Raw genomic sequence first — 16,992 nt, 5'->3', positions numbered from 1 at the left:
CTAAACTGCTTCAGACTACAGTTGCCTTTGAGGGTTGTAGTAATTGTTATAAAGGTTTAAAGCTGTTAGTATTTTAATTTAACCAAAGATCAGCCAAGATCAAAATTAATTTTGGAGCAGACCTTTGGCAGTGCAGGCTGATTGACCTACTCCCACTCGTGATTCATTGTTTGGTTGTTAGTTTTGTTGCTTTGTTTGGAAAGAAAATCCAGTTTTGAGTCCAGGAAGTTGAAATCAGAATATGATCAACAAGAATATAATTTAAGATAGACACAACAAGCTGGAGTAACTCAGCGGGTCAGGCAGCATCTCTGGAGAAAAGGAATAGGTGACGTTTCGGGTCGAGACCTTTCTTCAGACTGAGTCAGTCCCTCAGTTCGACCTAGTCCGACATGCCTGACCCGCTGAGTTACTCCAGATTTTTGTGTCTATCTTCGGTTTAAACCAGCATCTACAGTTCCTTCCTACACAAGAATATAAATTATATCTGCAAATGGTTCCAGGTTAAAATTTGATGATGAGGAGGCAATTGTATGTGAAGTTGTGGTTTAAAGAGCGAAGTAACAAGCAAAAACCTGATTATCTGCTAAATGGCACAAAAAAGGCTGACACATCATGTGGGGGATCCATCAGGCTGAATTATAACTGAGGGACAGGAGGCCAACCATGAGAATTAAAATGCTTCCATTCTCAGGGCACCTTTCTTTGCCTTTGCAGGATACGCAACAACTATATTTTTACATCTTCCCTTTCCACCTCCAGGCCCTCAAATACTCCCTGCAGGTGAAGCAGCATTTGTAGTTCTTCCGAAATGTGGACTCCTCTCCATTGGAGAAACTAAATGCCGGTTGGGAGACCATTTTGCAAAACACTTCCATTCAGTGCATAAGGCTCACCCTGACTTTGCAGCTCCCTATCACTTGAATGATCCATCCCACTCTGATCTTTGGACAGTTACACTTCCAATGAAATACAATGGAAGATCAAAGAGCAACATCTCAGCCCATTCAATTGATTCAATTGCCTTCCAGTTTGTATCAGAACTAGTCATTTCTGGTGAATAGTCATTAACCTACAAAGTTGATTATTTTATTGCCCACTTCTCAGATGCTTCCTGGACTACTAGATATTTCCTGCAATTTTCTTCTATTTCAGATTTCCAGCATCTGCACTGTTTTATAACTCACAGTTCATACATTGTTTTCTTTTCATTTTCACCCTATCCTCATTTAACTCCTAATTTCATCACCTCTGGACAGTTCAGCCATGATTAAGAGGCCTTCACCACTTCCTTCATCACACACCAACATAACTTAGGTCGTTTATTCTCTTTTGGTTTCCAATTTATCACAGGCACTCCTTCAGCTCCTCCTCTTGCAACTTCAGAGAGTTTGAGTTTCTACCTTTTCTAATCTGGTTATTTATGTTTTTCTTTCAGAAAAAAAAAATCTAATGTCCAAAGCAAGAAAAGATTATTGAATTTAAATGTTTTAACACTGCTATCTGACAATGAAAATCAGTTGCTCTGCCGAGAAACGCAGCTTAACCCACTGAGCTTTCCAGCATTTTATTGATATTTCTGATTGATAGCTACAATATTTTTGTTTTGTGTTTCTGTGCACGGGAACTGCATAAGATTTAGAAAATTAATATGTCCAAAAGTTCTGTTTTCCCAATTGTGGGATGTATTTCCTTTAACTGGCATTTAACTTGTCACTTTGACATTTATGCATTGCTATTCCCATTTGTGCCATTTATTTTCTCTTGCTTTTCCATTGTTTACTTACAGATACTGCTTTACCCGGTCTCTAAATTAGGTGGCACTGTTGTCCATTTACCTTTCAAACCTTACAGCGTGTAACTTTGTAGGCATTGTACCAGGGCTTACCATATTTCCAAATAAATGTTTTAATGTTTTAGAGCAATGACTCGCCTACAGATTTAAATTTAACCATCTTTGCATGTTTCTCCACTCATCCTCAGTTTTGCCTGTACTGTAATTAGGTTTGGGGCTTTCTGGTTGTGTTTTCTAACCTGGCTCAATTCATTATCATTCTGCAATTCCCATTCCAACCTGGTCTCTAAGCTAAGTGAAATTTGTTTGAGGAACTCGGTGGGTCAGGCAGCATCTGGGGCGGCACGGTAGCGCAGCGGTAGAGTTGCTGCTTTACAGCGAATGCAGCGCCGGAGACTCAGGTTCGATCCTGACTACGGGTGCTGCACTGTAAGGAGTTTGTACGTTCTCCCCGTGACCTGCGTGGGTTTTCTCCGAGATCTTCGGTTTCCTCCCACACTCCAAAGACGTACAGGTATGTAGGTTAATTGGCTGGGTAAATGTAAAAATTGTCCCTAGTGGGTGTAGGATAGTGTTAATGTGCGGGGATCGCTGGGCGGCACGGACTTGGAGGGCCGGAAAGGCCTGTTTCCGGCTGTATATATATGATATGATATGATATGACTTGGACAGATGATACAATACAATACAATACAATACAATACAATACAATATATCTTTATTGTCATTGTACCCAGGGATACAATGAGATTGGGAATGCGCCTCCCATACGATGCAATAATTTAATTAATTTAACCAACAACAACCCAACGAAACAATTGTAACAGTTTTAAGACAAAATAAAGTGCAAGTAGATCTGTGCCGGTTCACTGTGCGATGTGACCATCCGGCTCAGCAGGACCGGTTCATAGCAGCTACGGCCCTGGGGATGAAACTGTTCCTGAGACTGGAGGTGCGGGCGTAGAAGGCCTTGTATCGTCTGCCCGATGGAAGGAGTTCGAACAGACTGTTGCAGGGGTGTGAAGAGTCTTTGTGGATGCTGGTGGCTTTTCTGAGGCATCGTGTGTTGTAGATGCCCATCAAGTCTGGTAGCTGTGTTCCGATGGTCCTCTGAGCTCTATGGACTACCCGCTGAAGAGCTTTCTTTTCTGCCTCTGTGCAGCTGAGGTACCACACAGGGATGCCACAGGGAAACCATGTTTCTGGTTGAGACCCTTCTTCAGACTAAAGGTCCTGACCCGGAATGTCATTTGTCCATTTCCATCCACATTCAGGTGCTGCCTGACTTTTTGAGTTCCTTTAGCAGTTTGTTTTTTTTGTTCAAGATTCCTGAACCTTGAACCTCGTGTGCCTCCTTCTTGAAGTTGCTTGTTATGTTATTTTCTGTTCATAGAAACCAGCTTAATCAGGGATGTGGAAATAGGCATGTGATTGGGTAGTAAAGGGATGAAATAGGAACCAATCATGGAGGCTGCAGAAGAAAATTGGGATAATCGGAGGGGTAGGGGTGCTGACGTGAAAAGCATGTTGGCATTCTGCACGAAGGCTTTGCCCCGAAAGATGGGGAACCATATTTAGAGACAGGTGTACAAAGAGTACGTCAAAAATCATTATCAACTTAAGAGCAATTTTGTCCAATAGATCTAATGGTTTACAACACTGAGCCTAACTTTAATATTTAATGTCCTACTAATCATTGGCAAACAGATTATGCAAATGTTTAATTAAAAACATCTTATTGTACAACATAAATCTCGGCATTGTGGCGCGTCGAAAGAGGCCCGAAATAAAGGCGAGGAGCCGGGTATTTCGGGACGTTCGGTTTTATTACACAATTATCAGACCGGTCAAGTCTGCTGGAATGACTTTGCGCCCAAAACCTCGTCCTTATATCCGTAGCAAAGGACCACCCCCCTGGACCGGTCCATTCCCGTGCCGAGGGGTCGGTAGTGGTATGGCCCGACCCTTGGGAGCCGCCACAGGACCCCCCCCCCCCCAGAACCGGAGGCACGAAACGCACTGGTGGTCGCACAACCCAACCGGACCGCGTACGAAAATCGGTCGACAGAGGGGCCGGCGAAGGCACAGTTGGAGGGACAGGTGGTGGGACAGGTGGTGAGACAGGTGGTGGGACCCGCAAAGGGGGGCGACCTCGTGGCCGAGGCTGGGCAACCCGCACCGGAGGAGCTTAGATAATGCTGTCTCAGCTTGCATCCGGTGACCTCTGCTGAACAAAAAATGGGGCATTTGCTTTGATTTTTTTAATATATATGGAAAATGTAAACTTACCTGATGCAAAACCTGAAAAAATGGTATTTTTCCTTCAATCTCATCATATATTAACCTTTTCCAAACTAAATCTTACTCACCATATCTGAATATTTTTGGTAATATCAAATCTAATGTGAACAAAAATGTAATTGATTAGGTCCTGAAAAAATTCTTATTGCTCTCATGATTAGGAAAATTGTTTATGGCTCTGATATAGTTTCTGTTTATTTTTCTTCAATACAGTGTAAAGAAGTCAGAGCACCGAGAACAAAAGCACAGCAAGCTAGTTGTTGAAGAATGGTCTGTCAGTAATCAAATGCTTTCCAGTGATGTTTTGAAAGGGCTGTTGGACAAGGTACTCTCTCATAACGCTTGCCTTTCAGAGCAGCCTGTTGAGCCACTGACAGAATCAGGAATGGGTTCATGGAAGTCATGAATTGAGTCATGGGCGGCACGGTAGCGCAGCGGTAGAGTTGCTGCTTTACAGCGAATGCAGCGCCGGAGACTCAGGTTCGATCCTGACTACGGGTGCTGCACTGTAAGGAGTTTGTACGTTCTCCCCGTGACCTGCGTGGGTTTTCTCCGAGATCATCGGTTTCCTCCCACACTCCAGAGACGTACAGGTATGTAGGTTAATTGACTGGGTAAATGTAAAAAATTGTCCCTAGTGGGTGTAGGATAGTGTTAATGTGCGGGGATCGCTGGGCGGCGCGGACTTGGTGGGCCGAAAAGGCCTGTTTCCGCGCTGTATATATATGATATGATATGATATATGATATATGAATTGAGCACTGTGTTAGTGAATTAGGTCCTTGAGGAGCACCTGAGTATATACTCAGCATATGCATTAATGATCAGTTTTCCATCTGAATAATGGGCCTGAAATTTGGCTTGTTTTGAGTGATTTTGTAGTTTCACCCTTGGGACTTGCAGTGTTATAGTCCCCCTGTATAATATCTACTGGATACATGTAAGATGCATTATTCACATTCGTGACCAGACTTGAGATACAGTGCAGAAACAGGTCCATTGGTCCGAGTTACCCAATATCAGTTACCCTAAAATTAGTGTTAAATTTGCATCACCTCTTCGGAATTACAACTCTAGGAAAATATATTTCTTGTGTTTGAAATACATTTGTTTATTTGTTATATAAAAGTGTAAAAATAAATCAATCCATTTGAAAACCTACAACTTCTATTAAACATTTATTGTAATAATTAGGCACTATGTAATGTTTTAGAATTTAATTGCTTCAACTAAAGTTTATTAACATATAAATAAACCTAAACAAAAAAAAAGGTTAATTTTCATCAGATCTTAGTAATGACAATGAACTTACTTTGCTCATAAACTATAAAACCTATGTAACAGATTCCCTGATATATTCAGATGGCAAAAGTGGTTTAGTTTAGGCTCAGACCTTCAGAAGAACATTTTCTTCCACAAGGCTATCAGACACTGAACCAGTCGTCTCCTTCACACCCCCTTCCTGGAGGTGCTGCCACGTAGTCTGACAAATAATTCTATCTCATTTGGTCATTTTGCGGTTGTACTTTAATATTTTTTGTTTTTTTTGCACTACAATCCTGCACCATTCTGCTGTTTTGCACTGCTCATTGTATTTATCATCCTGTTTACTCTGAGCTTCATCGGCCACAAAATCATGAGTGTACAAGGAGTGGAGCTACGGACTTAGCACACAACCCTGAGGAGCACCAATGTTGCGGGTCAGGATGGAGGAGATGTTATGACCAATTCAAACTGACTGAACCGGCAGGTCAGGACGCAAGTTGCAGATGGAGGCCCCCAGGTCAAGGTTCAGAAGTTGAAGAATGAGCTTAAAACACAAATTGCTGGAATAACTCAGTGGGTTAGGCAGTATTTACGGAGGACATGGATTGGCAACATTCTAGGTCAGGAGCCTTTCTCAGACCTGAAAGTCCGGTGTCTGAAGAAGGGTCCCTACCCGAAACGTCACTTATTCACGTCCTCCACAGATGCTGCCTGACCCGCTGAATTGTTCCAGCACTTTGTCTTCTAAGATTCCAGCATCTGCAGTTCCTTGTGTCTCTTGAGGGATGGGCATGTTTGTTATTATGGTGTTGAAGGCTGCACTGTAGTTAGTGAAAAGCATCCTGACATAGGTGTTTGTCTTATCAAGATGATTCAGATCTGAATGTAGTGCAAGAGAGCTTCATTCTCCATAGACTTATTTTTCCTGTATGCAAATTGCAAGGGGTCCAGATTGTACAGAAGACTGGTTTAGTTGTGGGCCATTTCCATTCTTTCAAAGTGTTTTATTATAGTCGATGTTAGACCTACTGGGCAGCAGTTATTGCGACAGGTCAAGTTTTTCTTACGGACTGGAAAAATTGAGGTTTCATTGAAGCAGATAGGTACAGCAGACTATTAAAGTTGGAGGTTCAAGATGATTGGCATATTGGGCTGGCTCAACGGTCGAGTTGCTGCCTTCCAGCGCCAGAGACCCAGGTTTGATCCTGACTACGGGTGCTGATTTTACGGAGTTTGTACGTTCTCCCTGTGACCACGTGGATTTTCTCTGGGTGCTCCGGTTTCCACCCACACTCCAAAGGTCTGTAGGTTAATTGGCTTTTGTAAATATTGTTCCTAGTGTGTAGGTTAGGGTGTGGGTGATCACTAGTCGACACAGACTCGGACCAATGGGCCTGTTTCTGCACTGTATCTCAAGTTTAAAGACACATGATTACAGAACCCATCCAGGGGCTCCATCCAGGCTAGCACTTTCCAAGAGTATATCCTCATGTAAGTGGATCTGACTGCTGCCACTGAAATGTGTGGGACAGTATCAGCAGGAGGTGGGGGGGACGTGCCTGGGTAGAACTTTTTTTGCCTGTTCAAATGGGCATTGAACTCCTCTGGTAAAGGTGTGTAAATTGCCAGCGATCGACCGATTTTGGCTTGTAACCCGTGATGATATTCACGCCCTGCCACAGTCACCTGGCATCTGCTTGGTTGAATTGATCCTCTAGCATGTTTTGGAATTTTGTCTTGTCATCCCTGATAGCCTTGTGGAGATAATACACAGTCTTCTTGTACAGTGCAGGCTCATCCTTCTTGAAAGCTTTGGATCTGGACTTTAGCAGAGAGTGAATTTACTCATTCATCCAAGGTTTTTGTATTCAGATAGTGCACAGGAGCACTAATGAACTCAGTAAGCACCAGTTATCGCAGATTCCTGAAATGGGCACTCTTCCTTGGCAAGAAATGTCCAACAGAGTAGAAAAATGCTTCATGGTGTTACCAAATTCTCATTGAGTGAGAATGTTATAGTCTTCCTATTCATGGGAATCCCTGACCGGCGACCACTCAAAACAGAGATGGAGCATCCCGGAAGACACAAATAACCCCCAGGTCTCTCTCAGAATACATGGAAGCCCAGAAGAATGGCAGAAGGAGCATGGAACCTCGCAGTCACCTCAGGCAACCATTCCAAGCACCTCATACCCAATCTTTGGCAGTTCCAGATCCTATGCTGATATATACGATATTTACGATATACATTAATGACTTAGATGAAGGGATTAAAAGTACCATTAGCAAATTTGCAGATGATACTAAGCTGGGGGGTAGTGTGAATTGTGAGGAAGATGCAATAAGGCTGCAGGGTGACTTGGACAGGTTGTGTGAGTGGGCGGATACATGGCAGATGCAGTTTAATGTAGATAAGTGTGAGGTTATTCACTTTGGAAGTAAGAATAGAAAGGCAGATTATTATCTGAATGGTGTCAAGTTAGGAAGAGGGGATGTTCAACGAGATCTGGGTGTCCTAGTGCATCAGTCAATGAAAGGAAGCATGCAGGTACAGCAGGCAGTGAAGAAAGCCAATGGAATGTTGGCCTTCGTAACAAGAGGAGTTGAGCATAGGAGCAAAGAGGTCCTTCTACAGTTGTACCGGGCCCTGGTGAGACCGCACCTGGAGTACTGTGTGCAGTTTTGGTCTCCAAATTTGAGGAAGGATATTCTTGCTATTGAGGGCGTGCAGCGTAGGTTCACTAGGTTGATTCCCGGAATGGCGGGACTGTCGTATGTTGAAAGGCTGGAGCAATTAGGCTTGTATACACTGGAATTTAGAAGGATGAGGGGGGATCTTATTGAAACATATAAGATAATTAGGGGATTGGACACATTAGAGGCAGGAAACATGTTCCCAATGTTGGGGGAGTCCAGAACAAGTGGCCACAGTTTAAGAATAAGGGGTAGGCCATTTAGAACGGAGATGAGGAAGAACTTTTTCAGTCAGAGAGTGGTGAAGGTGTGGAATTCTCTGCCTCAGAAGGCAGTGGAGGCCAGTTCGTTGGATGCTTTCAAGAGAGAGCTGGATAGAGCTCTTAAGGATAGCAGAGTGAGGGGGTATGGGGAGAAGGCAGGAACGGGGTACTGATTGAGAGTGATCAGCCATGATCGCATTGAATGGCGGTGCTGGCTCGAAGGGCTGAATGGCCTACTCCTGCACCTATTGTCTATTGTCTATTGTCTATATCAGCCACCTCAGAAGCACAGGACTGGATACCCCCTAAGATATCCTCAACTTCGAGAGAAATAGTGGAGAAGGCTTCCAGCACACCCTACAGATTGCACTGATGTTTCCAGGATGCATTAGATGAGATATTTTTCAACCTCCTTGTTTTTAGATTTTTTTGGAACTTTAAGAAGCAACGGAAGGAACTTAGTCCTCATTCCGGAGATCTGCTTTGCATAATGGCACAGAGCATTGATCTCCACAGCTGAGGTGCAGTATGACAATTCACCCCCCCCCCCCCCCCTTTACAGATCTGTGTTTGGGAATAAACTTTATGTCCTTTGTCCTTTCCATAGAACCACAACTTGCTCGACAGGCCTCTTAAGATATTGCTGATTAACCCAAATATAACTCTTATCTTCTAGGTTAACGATTCAGCTAAGAAAGGAATGAAGTTCATTGGCTTTTTAAACCAGTTCCATGCGCAATCAAAGGCCTGCAATGGCACAAATTTATCAACAGAGCCAGATGTGAATTTGGCTCAGGTCGCCACCTTTCAATTGACAGATCAAAGCAAGCATAATCCTGACAATAACTCTGTTAAAGAACATGAGGGAACTTTGAACATGAAGCCTCTGGAATCTACATTAGAAGGAGAACATTGGTGCAATAAAACCACCAATGTATCAGAGAATGGTCCATCTCCAGAAGAAGATATTTTGCATGGAAGAGGAACGGGAATTGGAAAAGAAAGCTTTGCTTCTGCTCATCGAAAGGAAGGTTTGTGTGATGGTTATATATTTTTAAAATTACTTCTTTCATAAGTATGGTTTAAAATCTTGTTTATTTAGAGTTTATACAATGAAACAGATTGGTGTACTATAAAAGCCATATATTTTATCTAACCTTCATTATAGTACAACATCTGGTAATGTGCACATACTTAAACAATATGGGGTGTAACATGAAAAATTATGTCACAGTTCTGTATGTTGTAAATGAAAAGAATGCACTGTTGGTTTCTGAATCACCACTTCCAATCCTATAATAAAAGTCATTTTATTTAAACCATGTAATAGGAACTGACATGATTGCTTTTCCATCTGTTTTACATCACCACGCACTGACAGGATTGTTCAGGCCACCTGCTTTTCAAAGGTTTCAAAGGTCTTTTATTGTCACGTGTACCAATTAAGGTACAGTGATATTCGATGTACCATACAGCCATACTAAAAAAAAAAGCAACAAGGCACACAACTACATAAAAGTTAACAGAAACATCTACTACAGCGGATTCCCCACATTCCTCACTGTGAGGGAAGGCAATAAAGTCTAATCTACTTCCCTCTTTATTCTCCCGGTCTGGGCAGTCAAACTATCCGCAGTCGGGGCAATCAAAGCTCCAGCAGCCGGCGATTGAAGCCCCCGCGTCAGGACAATCGAAGCTCCCGCAGCCGGCGATTGAAGCCCCCGCGTCAGGGCAATCGAAGCTCCAGCGGTCGGGGCAGTCGAAGCCCCCGCAGTCGGGGCGATCGAAGCTCCTGCGGCTTGGAACTCCTGAAGTCGATCTCTAACCAGGGACCGCGAGCTCCACAATGTTAAGTCCGCAGACTCCCGCGAGTTGGACCTCTGAGGTCGATCCCTGGCAAAGGGATCACCAGCTCCACGATGGTAAGTCCTGCAGGCTCCCAAAGTCGATCTCCAGCAGAGGCAGCCAGCTCCTCAATGTTAGGCCGCAGTGCAGACGGAGATGCGGTACAGAAAAAAAATCGCATCTCCGTCGAGGTGAGAGATTTTTTAAAAAAGTTTCCCCCAACCCCCCCACCCGCTGCACAATAAAACAAGCTAAAGAATACTAAAACGTACATTTAACACATACTATAAAGCACCAAAGAAGGAAGGGACCGACAGACTGTTGGCGAGGCAGCCATTGCTGGTGGTCATAATCTGATGTGGCCGGCTTGGCTGACTGTTTCATACCCCAGTTCTCAGCCTCAGCAGAGTGATTCAACTAGATATACTTTCCAAAGAGAAGTAAAATCAATTGCCTGGATAACTAATCAAGCCATCATAGGTCAGAATTTCATTGTTCTTCTGAAATGTCTGTTGCAGGTCATCAAGAAAGGGATACATGAATGTTTTTTTTTTGTACTTTCAATTTAGATTTGAAATTGTTTGCTGTTTTCAACGTGACTGATGAAGATTTCAGTAAGCGCTCCTACCATGAAGGCAATTTATCTCTCAGAGTAACAAGGAAAGGCCAAACCGTCTGCACCCTGGAAGCAGATTGGCTGGAAATTACAACAGCTTACTATAAAAGAGGAATGTCCTTGATTGATTCATTCGTAGACTGGGAAACAATGAAGGGTAAATACATATTTTTGTCAAAATTCAACAAGGTACTAAACAGCAGCTTCTCCAAGTACAGCAAAATATATATTAGAAAGAATACATTTAATTCTTTCAGGAAAAATGTTTAAAGGTTATTATATTAGAAAACTGATTTGAAAATATCTTGTCATTAGATAATGTACATATAGTGGTCGTAAATGATTTAATGTATAATAGCCCTCATCAGATAAATTAAAGATTTATACCTGGTTGGAGACTGAGAGCATGCATAGGATCAAGTACATGGTGCAAATGAATGTGATCTCTTGCATTAAAAGAACTCGACAGGATATTAGAAAGTAGTAATTCAGTAAAGCACAAGAGAATGCCACAGAGCAGAATATCAAGATCATGGAACAATAACCAGTGGATCATCCATACAAAGATATCTGAAACTGAAGAGTTCCAAATGTGTGTGTGGAACACTCAGAAGGAATTGGAGGCAATAATCCCGATGGATCATCAATTCTGGTAAGCTCCTTGAAATGCATCTTTAAATATGAAACTATTTGTTAAAGCACAATATACAAAAAATAAATAAATCTCGACAAAAAAGTAATAGATTTTTTTAATTGATTTAAAAATACGTTTAAAATGTATGTTGTAATGTTTTTGTGTTGGGAGGGTAATTTGGGAAATTGTACATTTAAGACTGTTGAGCTTTACACACATAGGTTTCCTTCATTTTGTCAGTGTTTCTGTTCATCATCTATGTCTCAGCGTCAGTTTATTTTGTTTGAGTGTTGCACAGCTGTCGAATTGAGTTAGCTGGATACCACAAAGTCCTTGCACCTAAATATTCCTCCCATGTTAACAGCTGGCATTATCTCATTCAGAATGTGCTTAAAACATGTTCATGCCACATTACCACAATCTTCATCAGCACAATGGTCCCTTTTGTGGCATTGAGCAGAGGAATTTCTAAAATATAATTTCCTAAAAATTAAATGAAGTGTTTAAACACTAAATTATCATTTTGGCAACTGTAAATAACCTAACTATGGAATAAAGTGATTAAACGCTATTTAGGGATATATAGAACAGTATTTCTATTTAGGGGTATATAGCACAAGAATAGGCCCTTCAGCCCACAATGTAAGTGCTGAACACAATGCCAAGACCAACTCTTATCTGCCTGCATATCGCTCCATTCCCTTCATATCCATCTGCCTATCCAAATGTCTCTTAAATGCCTTGTATCTGCCTCCCCCACAACCCCCTGGCAGTGCATTCCAGCTAATCACCACCCTCCGTGTAAAAAAAACCTGCCCCACACATCTCCTTTAAACTTTGTCCCCCTTGCCTTAAAGCTATGCTCTATAATTGATATTTCCATCCCTGGGGAAAAGGTGCAGACTGTCTACCCTATCTATGCCTCTCAAAATTGTATATGTTTCTATCAGGTCTCCCCGCAACCTCCTGCATTCCAGAGAAAACAAACCAAGTCTGTCCAACCTCTCCTGCAGCTAATACCCCATTCTTCATTCTGGTAAACCTTCTCTTTACATTCAACCACCCAAAGTGTATCATCTCACAATCGCTCAGATTAAAATCTATCTGCCATTTCTCTGCCTATTTCTGTAGCTGATCTATATCCTGCTGATAGCATTCCTCACTGTCCGTGACTCTAGCAATCTTGGTGCCGTCTGCAAACTTTCATTCCAGAAATTCCACTGTGCACATCTCAGTGTCATTTAAAGTTGCAGATCCAATTTGTGCCTGATTTGTGGCATAACAGGGGGACTCAGAACAAGATGTCCCAAAAGTGACACTGTTGGGCACTTCAACGCAACTAAGTTTTCTCAGTGATGTGTACATTGGGGCCCCATTGAGGCAATTGCCTTGTTTACCTTATTCTTCATCACTATTCTCATGTCATTAGAAACCCATCGCCAGCCCCCACTTTAACAACCACTGGCTTCCTTTCAAATCTCTGGTCTCCTCCCATCACCACAATCCTCTGATCGCCCAAAATCCACAATTCTCTAAAGTGCAAATTAACTCCATTTCACCCTTCCCACCAACTACCCAGCCTCTGCCTTGTTTTCCACCACCCCCCATTCTCAGTCCTGATCTTGTTTGCTGACATCCGCATAGAACATAACATACAGCTTAGAAACAGACCCTTCAGCACACGATGTTTGTGCAGATGCTAACTTAAACTAACCCCTTCTCCATATTCCTCTGCTCCCTGCATATTCGTTTGTCTCACCCAGCCACCTACCAAATTGCCCAAATTCAAGATTCAAGATATCTTTATTTGTCATCCAAAAAAACAAGTTTTTTGGACGAAATTTAGTCACCCACAGTCCAACAATAAAAGCAATAAAACAAGCAAATTACACAACCCCATCCAACACACAAAAAAAAGAAACATCCATCACAGTGAGTTTCCTCCAGTCCCCTCCTCACTGTGATGGAAGGCCAGAATGTCTTTTCCCTTCCCCTGCTGTCTTCTCCCGCGGTCAGGCTGGTGTCGTTGCCACGTTCTAGGCCGCGCCGGACGGTGAAAGGTCCGCAGCGGGCCGACCCAAGCCCCGCAATCCGGGGCGGGCGAACACACTGTCGCTGCCGCTGTTGCTGCACGTCGGGGCGGTCGTGGTCAAGTCTATGACCACTATTATTCTTACCCCGGTCTCCTATCCCCATCCTAGCCTTTACCAAAGCCTAAGGGATTGTTTATATGTTTGAAGCCTGGAACACTCTGGGCCCTCAGATTATGTTGAAGTGTGCAGCACCAAGACAAGCGACCAGATTTGGCTATGACCATCTGTTGGACCATCAGGGCACAGAAGAATTTCTAAGTCAATATTTTTAAATTGGCCCCAAATACCTACTCTGCTTCATTATAAGGTATCCCCCCCTGTACTAAAATCATAGTGCAATGCATCAATTTTACATCTGATACATAAAATAATTCTACCGTAATAATTAGTCATGATACTTTAAATAATTCTAATCACTTCTCTATTTAGCTGAGTAGTGAACTAGAAAGTAAGTGGACAGGTTGGTTGTAAATTTGCAGATTGCACCAAGGTTACTTGGGTCACATACTGTGAGGAAGGTCATCAAAGTAGACTGCAGAGTGTGTGTATTTAGATATAGATATATAAATTCATCTTCATTGCCTCTTCAAAAAACTCACTCAAGTTAGTAAGACATGACCTGCCATGTACAAAGCCATGTTTATTGTCCCTAATCTCTAAATCTAAAAAAAAATCTAAATCTAATTGACCAATTTTCTTCCATATGGGAGATAATCCTATCCCGAAGAAACCTCTCCAATATTAAAGTCTCTTTCAATAAATCACATGCTCAGATAACTGGCTTGTATCCCAGTGCGTGCAATTTACACTCTATTGAATAATTTTTTTGTCATCTGAAAGCAATTTCTTAGGGAATGATCTACACAATGATCCCCATTATTAACAAAAGTTTTTTTTCATACTCTTGAAAAAAAATGCCAAATGAAAGCTTTTTTAAAAATGGATTCATTGGAATAGTCTACTGCTTTCATGGAAGTTGAACAGTGATCAAACCGTTAGCATTCATTGCAATGAAACGGATAGCAATTTTCGAAGTACCTACTTACAGAATAAAGTCAGAAATCCAATGTGCTTTCAGCGAGTCACTGCTTGTCCTCGGAACACCATGTTTTGTAATCTGTAGCCTGCAGATTGCTGGAAACTTTAGGTATTTACCTAACTTGAAAGATTAACATCCAGCATAATTTACACTGCCATATCAACTCTGAATGAGCTTTACCTCATTGTGCATTTGCAATTTAGGGAACTACTACTCCATGTACTGAATTTCCAGAATTGCATGATTTAGCCAGAAGTATGTTAAAATCTTTCTTAACTCTGGGAAACATTGACTTACATACGTGGAACACTGCAAAAGGTAGCAAGTGTGATTGGTTTTCTGATAAATTGATTTAAAAACAATCTTCCCCTTTTTCATTTTTTATCTTATTGCTGTTTCTTAAATCATATCTTAAACAAATGCTTTGCAAAATGTTAAAATATGAGTTAAAATGTACTTTTTAATATCCTGATTCATTGTTGACGAGAATCTTTTCATTTGCTTGGCTATTTATACTGATACTACATGGGCCTCCTCCAGTGCCATAGTGAGGCCCACCGGAAATTGGAGGAACAGCACCTCATATTTTGCCTGGGCAGCTTGCAGCCCAGTGGTATGAACATTGGCTTCTCCAACTTTAGATAGTTCCTCTGTCCCTCTCTTCCCCTCCCCCTTCCCAGATCTCCCTCCATCTTCCTGTCTCCACCAGTATCCTTCCTTTGTCCCGCCCCCCTGACATCAGTCTGAAGAAGGGTCTCGACCCGAAATGTCGCCCATTTCTTCTCTCCTGAGATGCTGCCTGACCTGCTGAGTTACTCCAGCATTTTGTGAATAAATACCTTTGATTTGTACCAGCATCTGCAGTTATTTTCTTATACTACATTATTGGGAAGCCAGTATTCCCTTTTATCTTGGCTAATCATTCTAACCAACATCAAAAAAGGAGACATTTTTTGCCACAGAAACGACTAAATCTTTTTAGGCAAATTTGTAAGCATCAACATATCATAACTGTCTGAAAAATCCAGTGTAATAAATAACTTTATATAAAGGTGTTGAACACAAGTTGGGCACAGGGTGAGAGCAACAACATATTCTTAAGGGCTTCCCAGGTCCCACTGTTTTCGTGAGACATGATAGATATCAGATTATGTGAAAAGAGACACAAAGTGCTGGAGTAACTCAGCGGACCAGGCAGCATCTCTGAATAACATAGACACGTGACTTTCAGGTCAGAACCCTTCTTCAGACTGATTGTAAGTGAGGGAGGACAAAGCTTGGCGAGTGATAGGTGGATATAGATGAAGGGGTGTTTTGATAGGCGAAGGGTTGGATAAAAGCCGGAGATGAAAAGACAAACGATGTGAGATAAGGATAGAAGAGGGGTGAATTTTGAAGCCGGATGAAGGAATATAGATGGAAGGGAAGAAATGGGTGCAAGTCCACGTGGAGCAGGTCAGAGAAGCTGAAAAGGAAAAAAACGGGTTAGTAACCTAAAATTGGAAAATGTGAAATTTTGAATTCTTGAACATTGAACTCTAAATTGCAGCTTTTGGTCAAGTCAAGTCGAATTTTGGTATCATATGCACAAGTACGATGAGGTACAGAGACAATAAAATTCTTTTTTGCAGCAGCACAACAGGTTTATAAGCACAATACTCAATTGATAACTTAATAAACAAACAAAAAAAGTTGAATAAATTAAAAGACAATAAATAAAGAATAAAATATAAACTCAGACAACTAAACAAGAAGTAAATTGTACAGGCCAGTGAGAAAAAAGTTTCAAAATAAGAACAAGACATTAGTGCAAAGACAAAGGTTCAAAGGTGCTTTTATTGTCATATGTACAAAAGCACAGTGAAATTATTTTCTTACATCCATGAAAGTATTGCCATACCTAAGCACATCCCTGATTAGCAAAGTGTACAGAAATAGTCCACGTAGCCCAGGTTATGCCGCCATTTTCAAATTATAATCTGCGCTCTAGGTCTAATAAGCGTCGCTCGGTCCAGGCAAGCCTTAGGCTGCTGCAGGCCATCAGCCATTGCCTTCCTACATTTTAATTGACCAGTCAACTGACGTCCCTCCCCTCACCCGTCCAACTTCGTGCCCTGGGGGGACCTCTCGCAGCCAATCCTGAGTACGCAGTAGGCCAGTTCCCTCTCCTTGCCCTTTGGGTCCATCATCATTGTCCTCCAGAGGACAAGCAGGGGCTAGCTCGGCACCTTCCCCTACCTTCCCCTTGCAGGCAGCAGTCTACTGGGTCCTGTGTTTGGACGTAGGGGGTGAGCAGGGGCCGGCTCAGCAGTTCCTCCCTCTTGCGGGCGATGGTGCACCAAGGACGAGCAGGGGTCAGCTCGGCAGCTTCTTACCCCTGCGGGCTGCGGTGGTCTGGGAGCTTTCACTACCAGGCGGACTGGGAACCACCTGCTGCACGGTGGAA

The 16,992-nt window shown here is 42.3% G+C and overlaps 1 protein-coding gene across 1 annotated transcript in view; it reads left to right on the top strand.

The window, feature by feature from the left end:
• Positions 1-16,992, top strand: part of rftn2 (raftlin family member 2) — a 43,077-nt gene that overhangs the window by 12,098 nt on the left and 13,987 nt on the right. Inside the window, exons 3-5 of the mRNA XM_078404156.1 lie at positions 4,310-4,421; positions 8,996-9,350; positions 10,734-10,937. Of these exons, the coding sequence (XP_078260282.1) occupies positions 4,310-4,421; positions 8,996-9,350; positions 10,734-10,937 (671 nt within the window). The remainder of the gene's footprint in view (positions 1-4,309; positions 4,422-8,995; positions 9,351-10,733; positions 10,938-16,992) is intronic.

This window comes from Rhinoraja longicauda, chromosome 8 (assembly GCF_053455715.1).
Source record: "Rhinoraja longicauda isolate Sanriku21f chromosome 8, sRhiLon1.1, whole genome shotgun sequence".
In the NCBI taxonomy this organism is placed as follows: Eukaryota; Metazoa; Chordata; class Chondrichthyes; order Rajiformes; family Arhynchobatidae; genus Rhinoraja; species Rhinoraja longicauda.
Note: the sequence above shows the minus strand (reverse complement) of the source record. Positions and strands in the feature narration are given on the sequence as shown.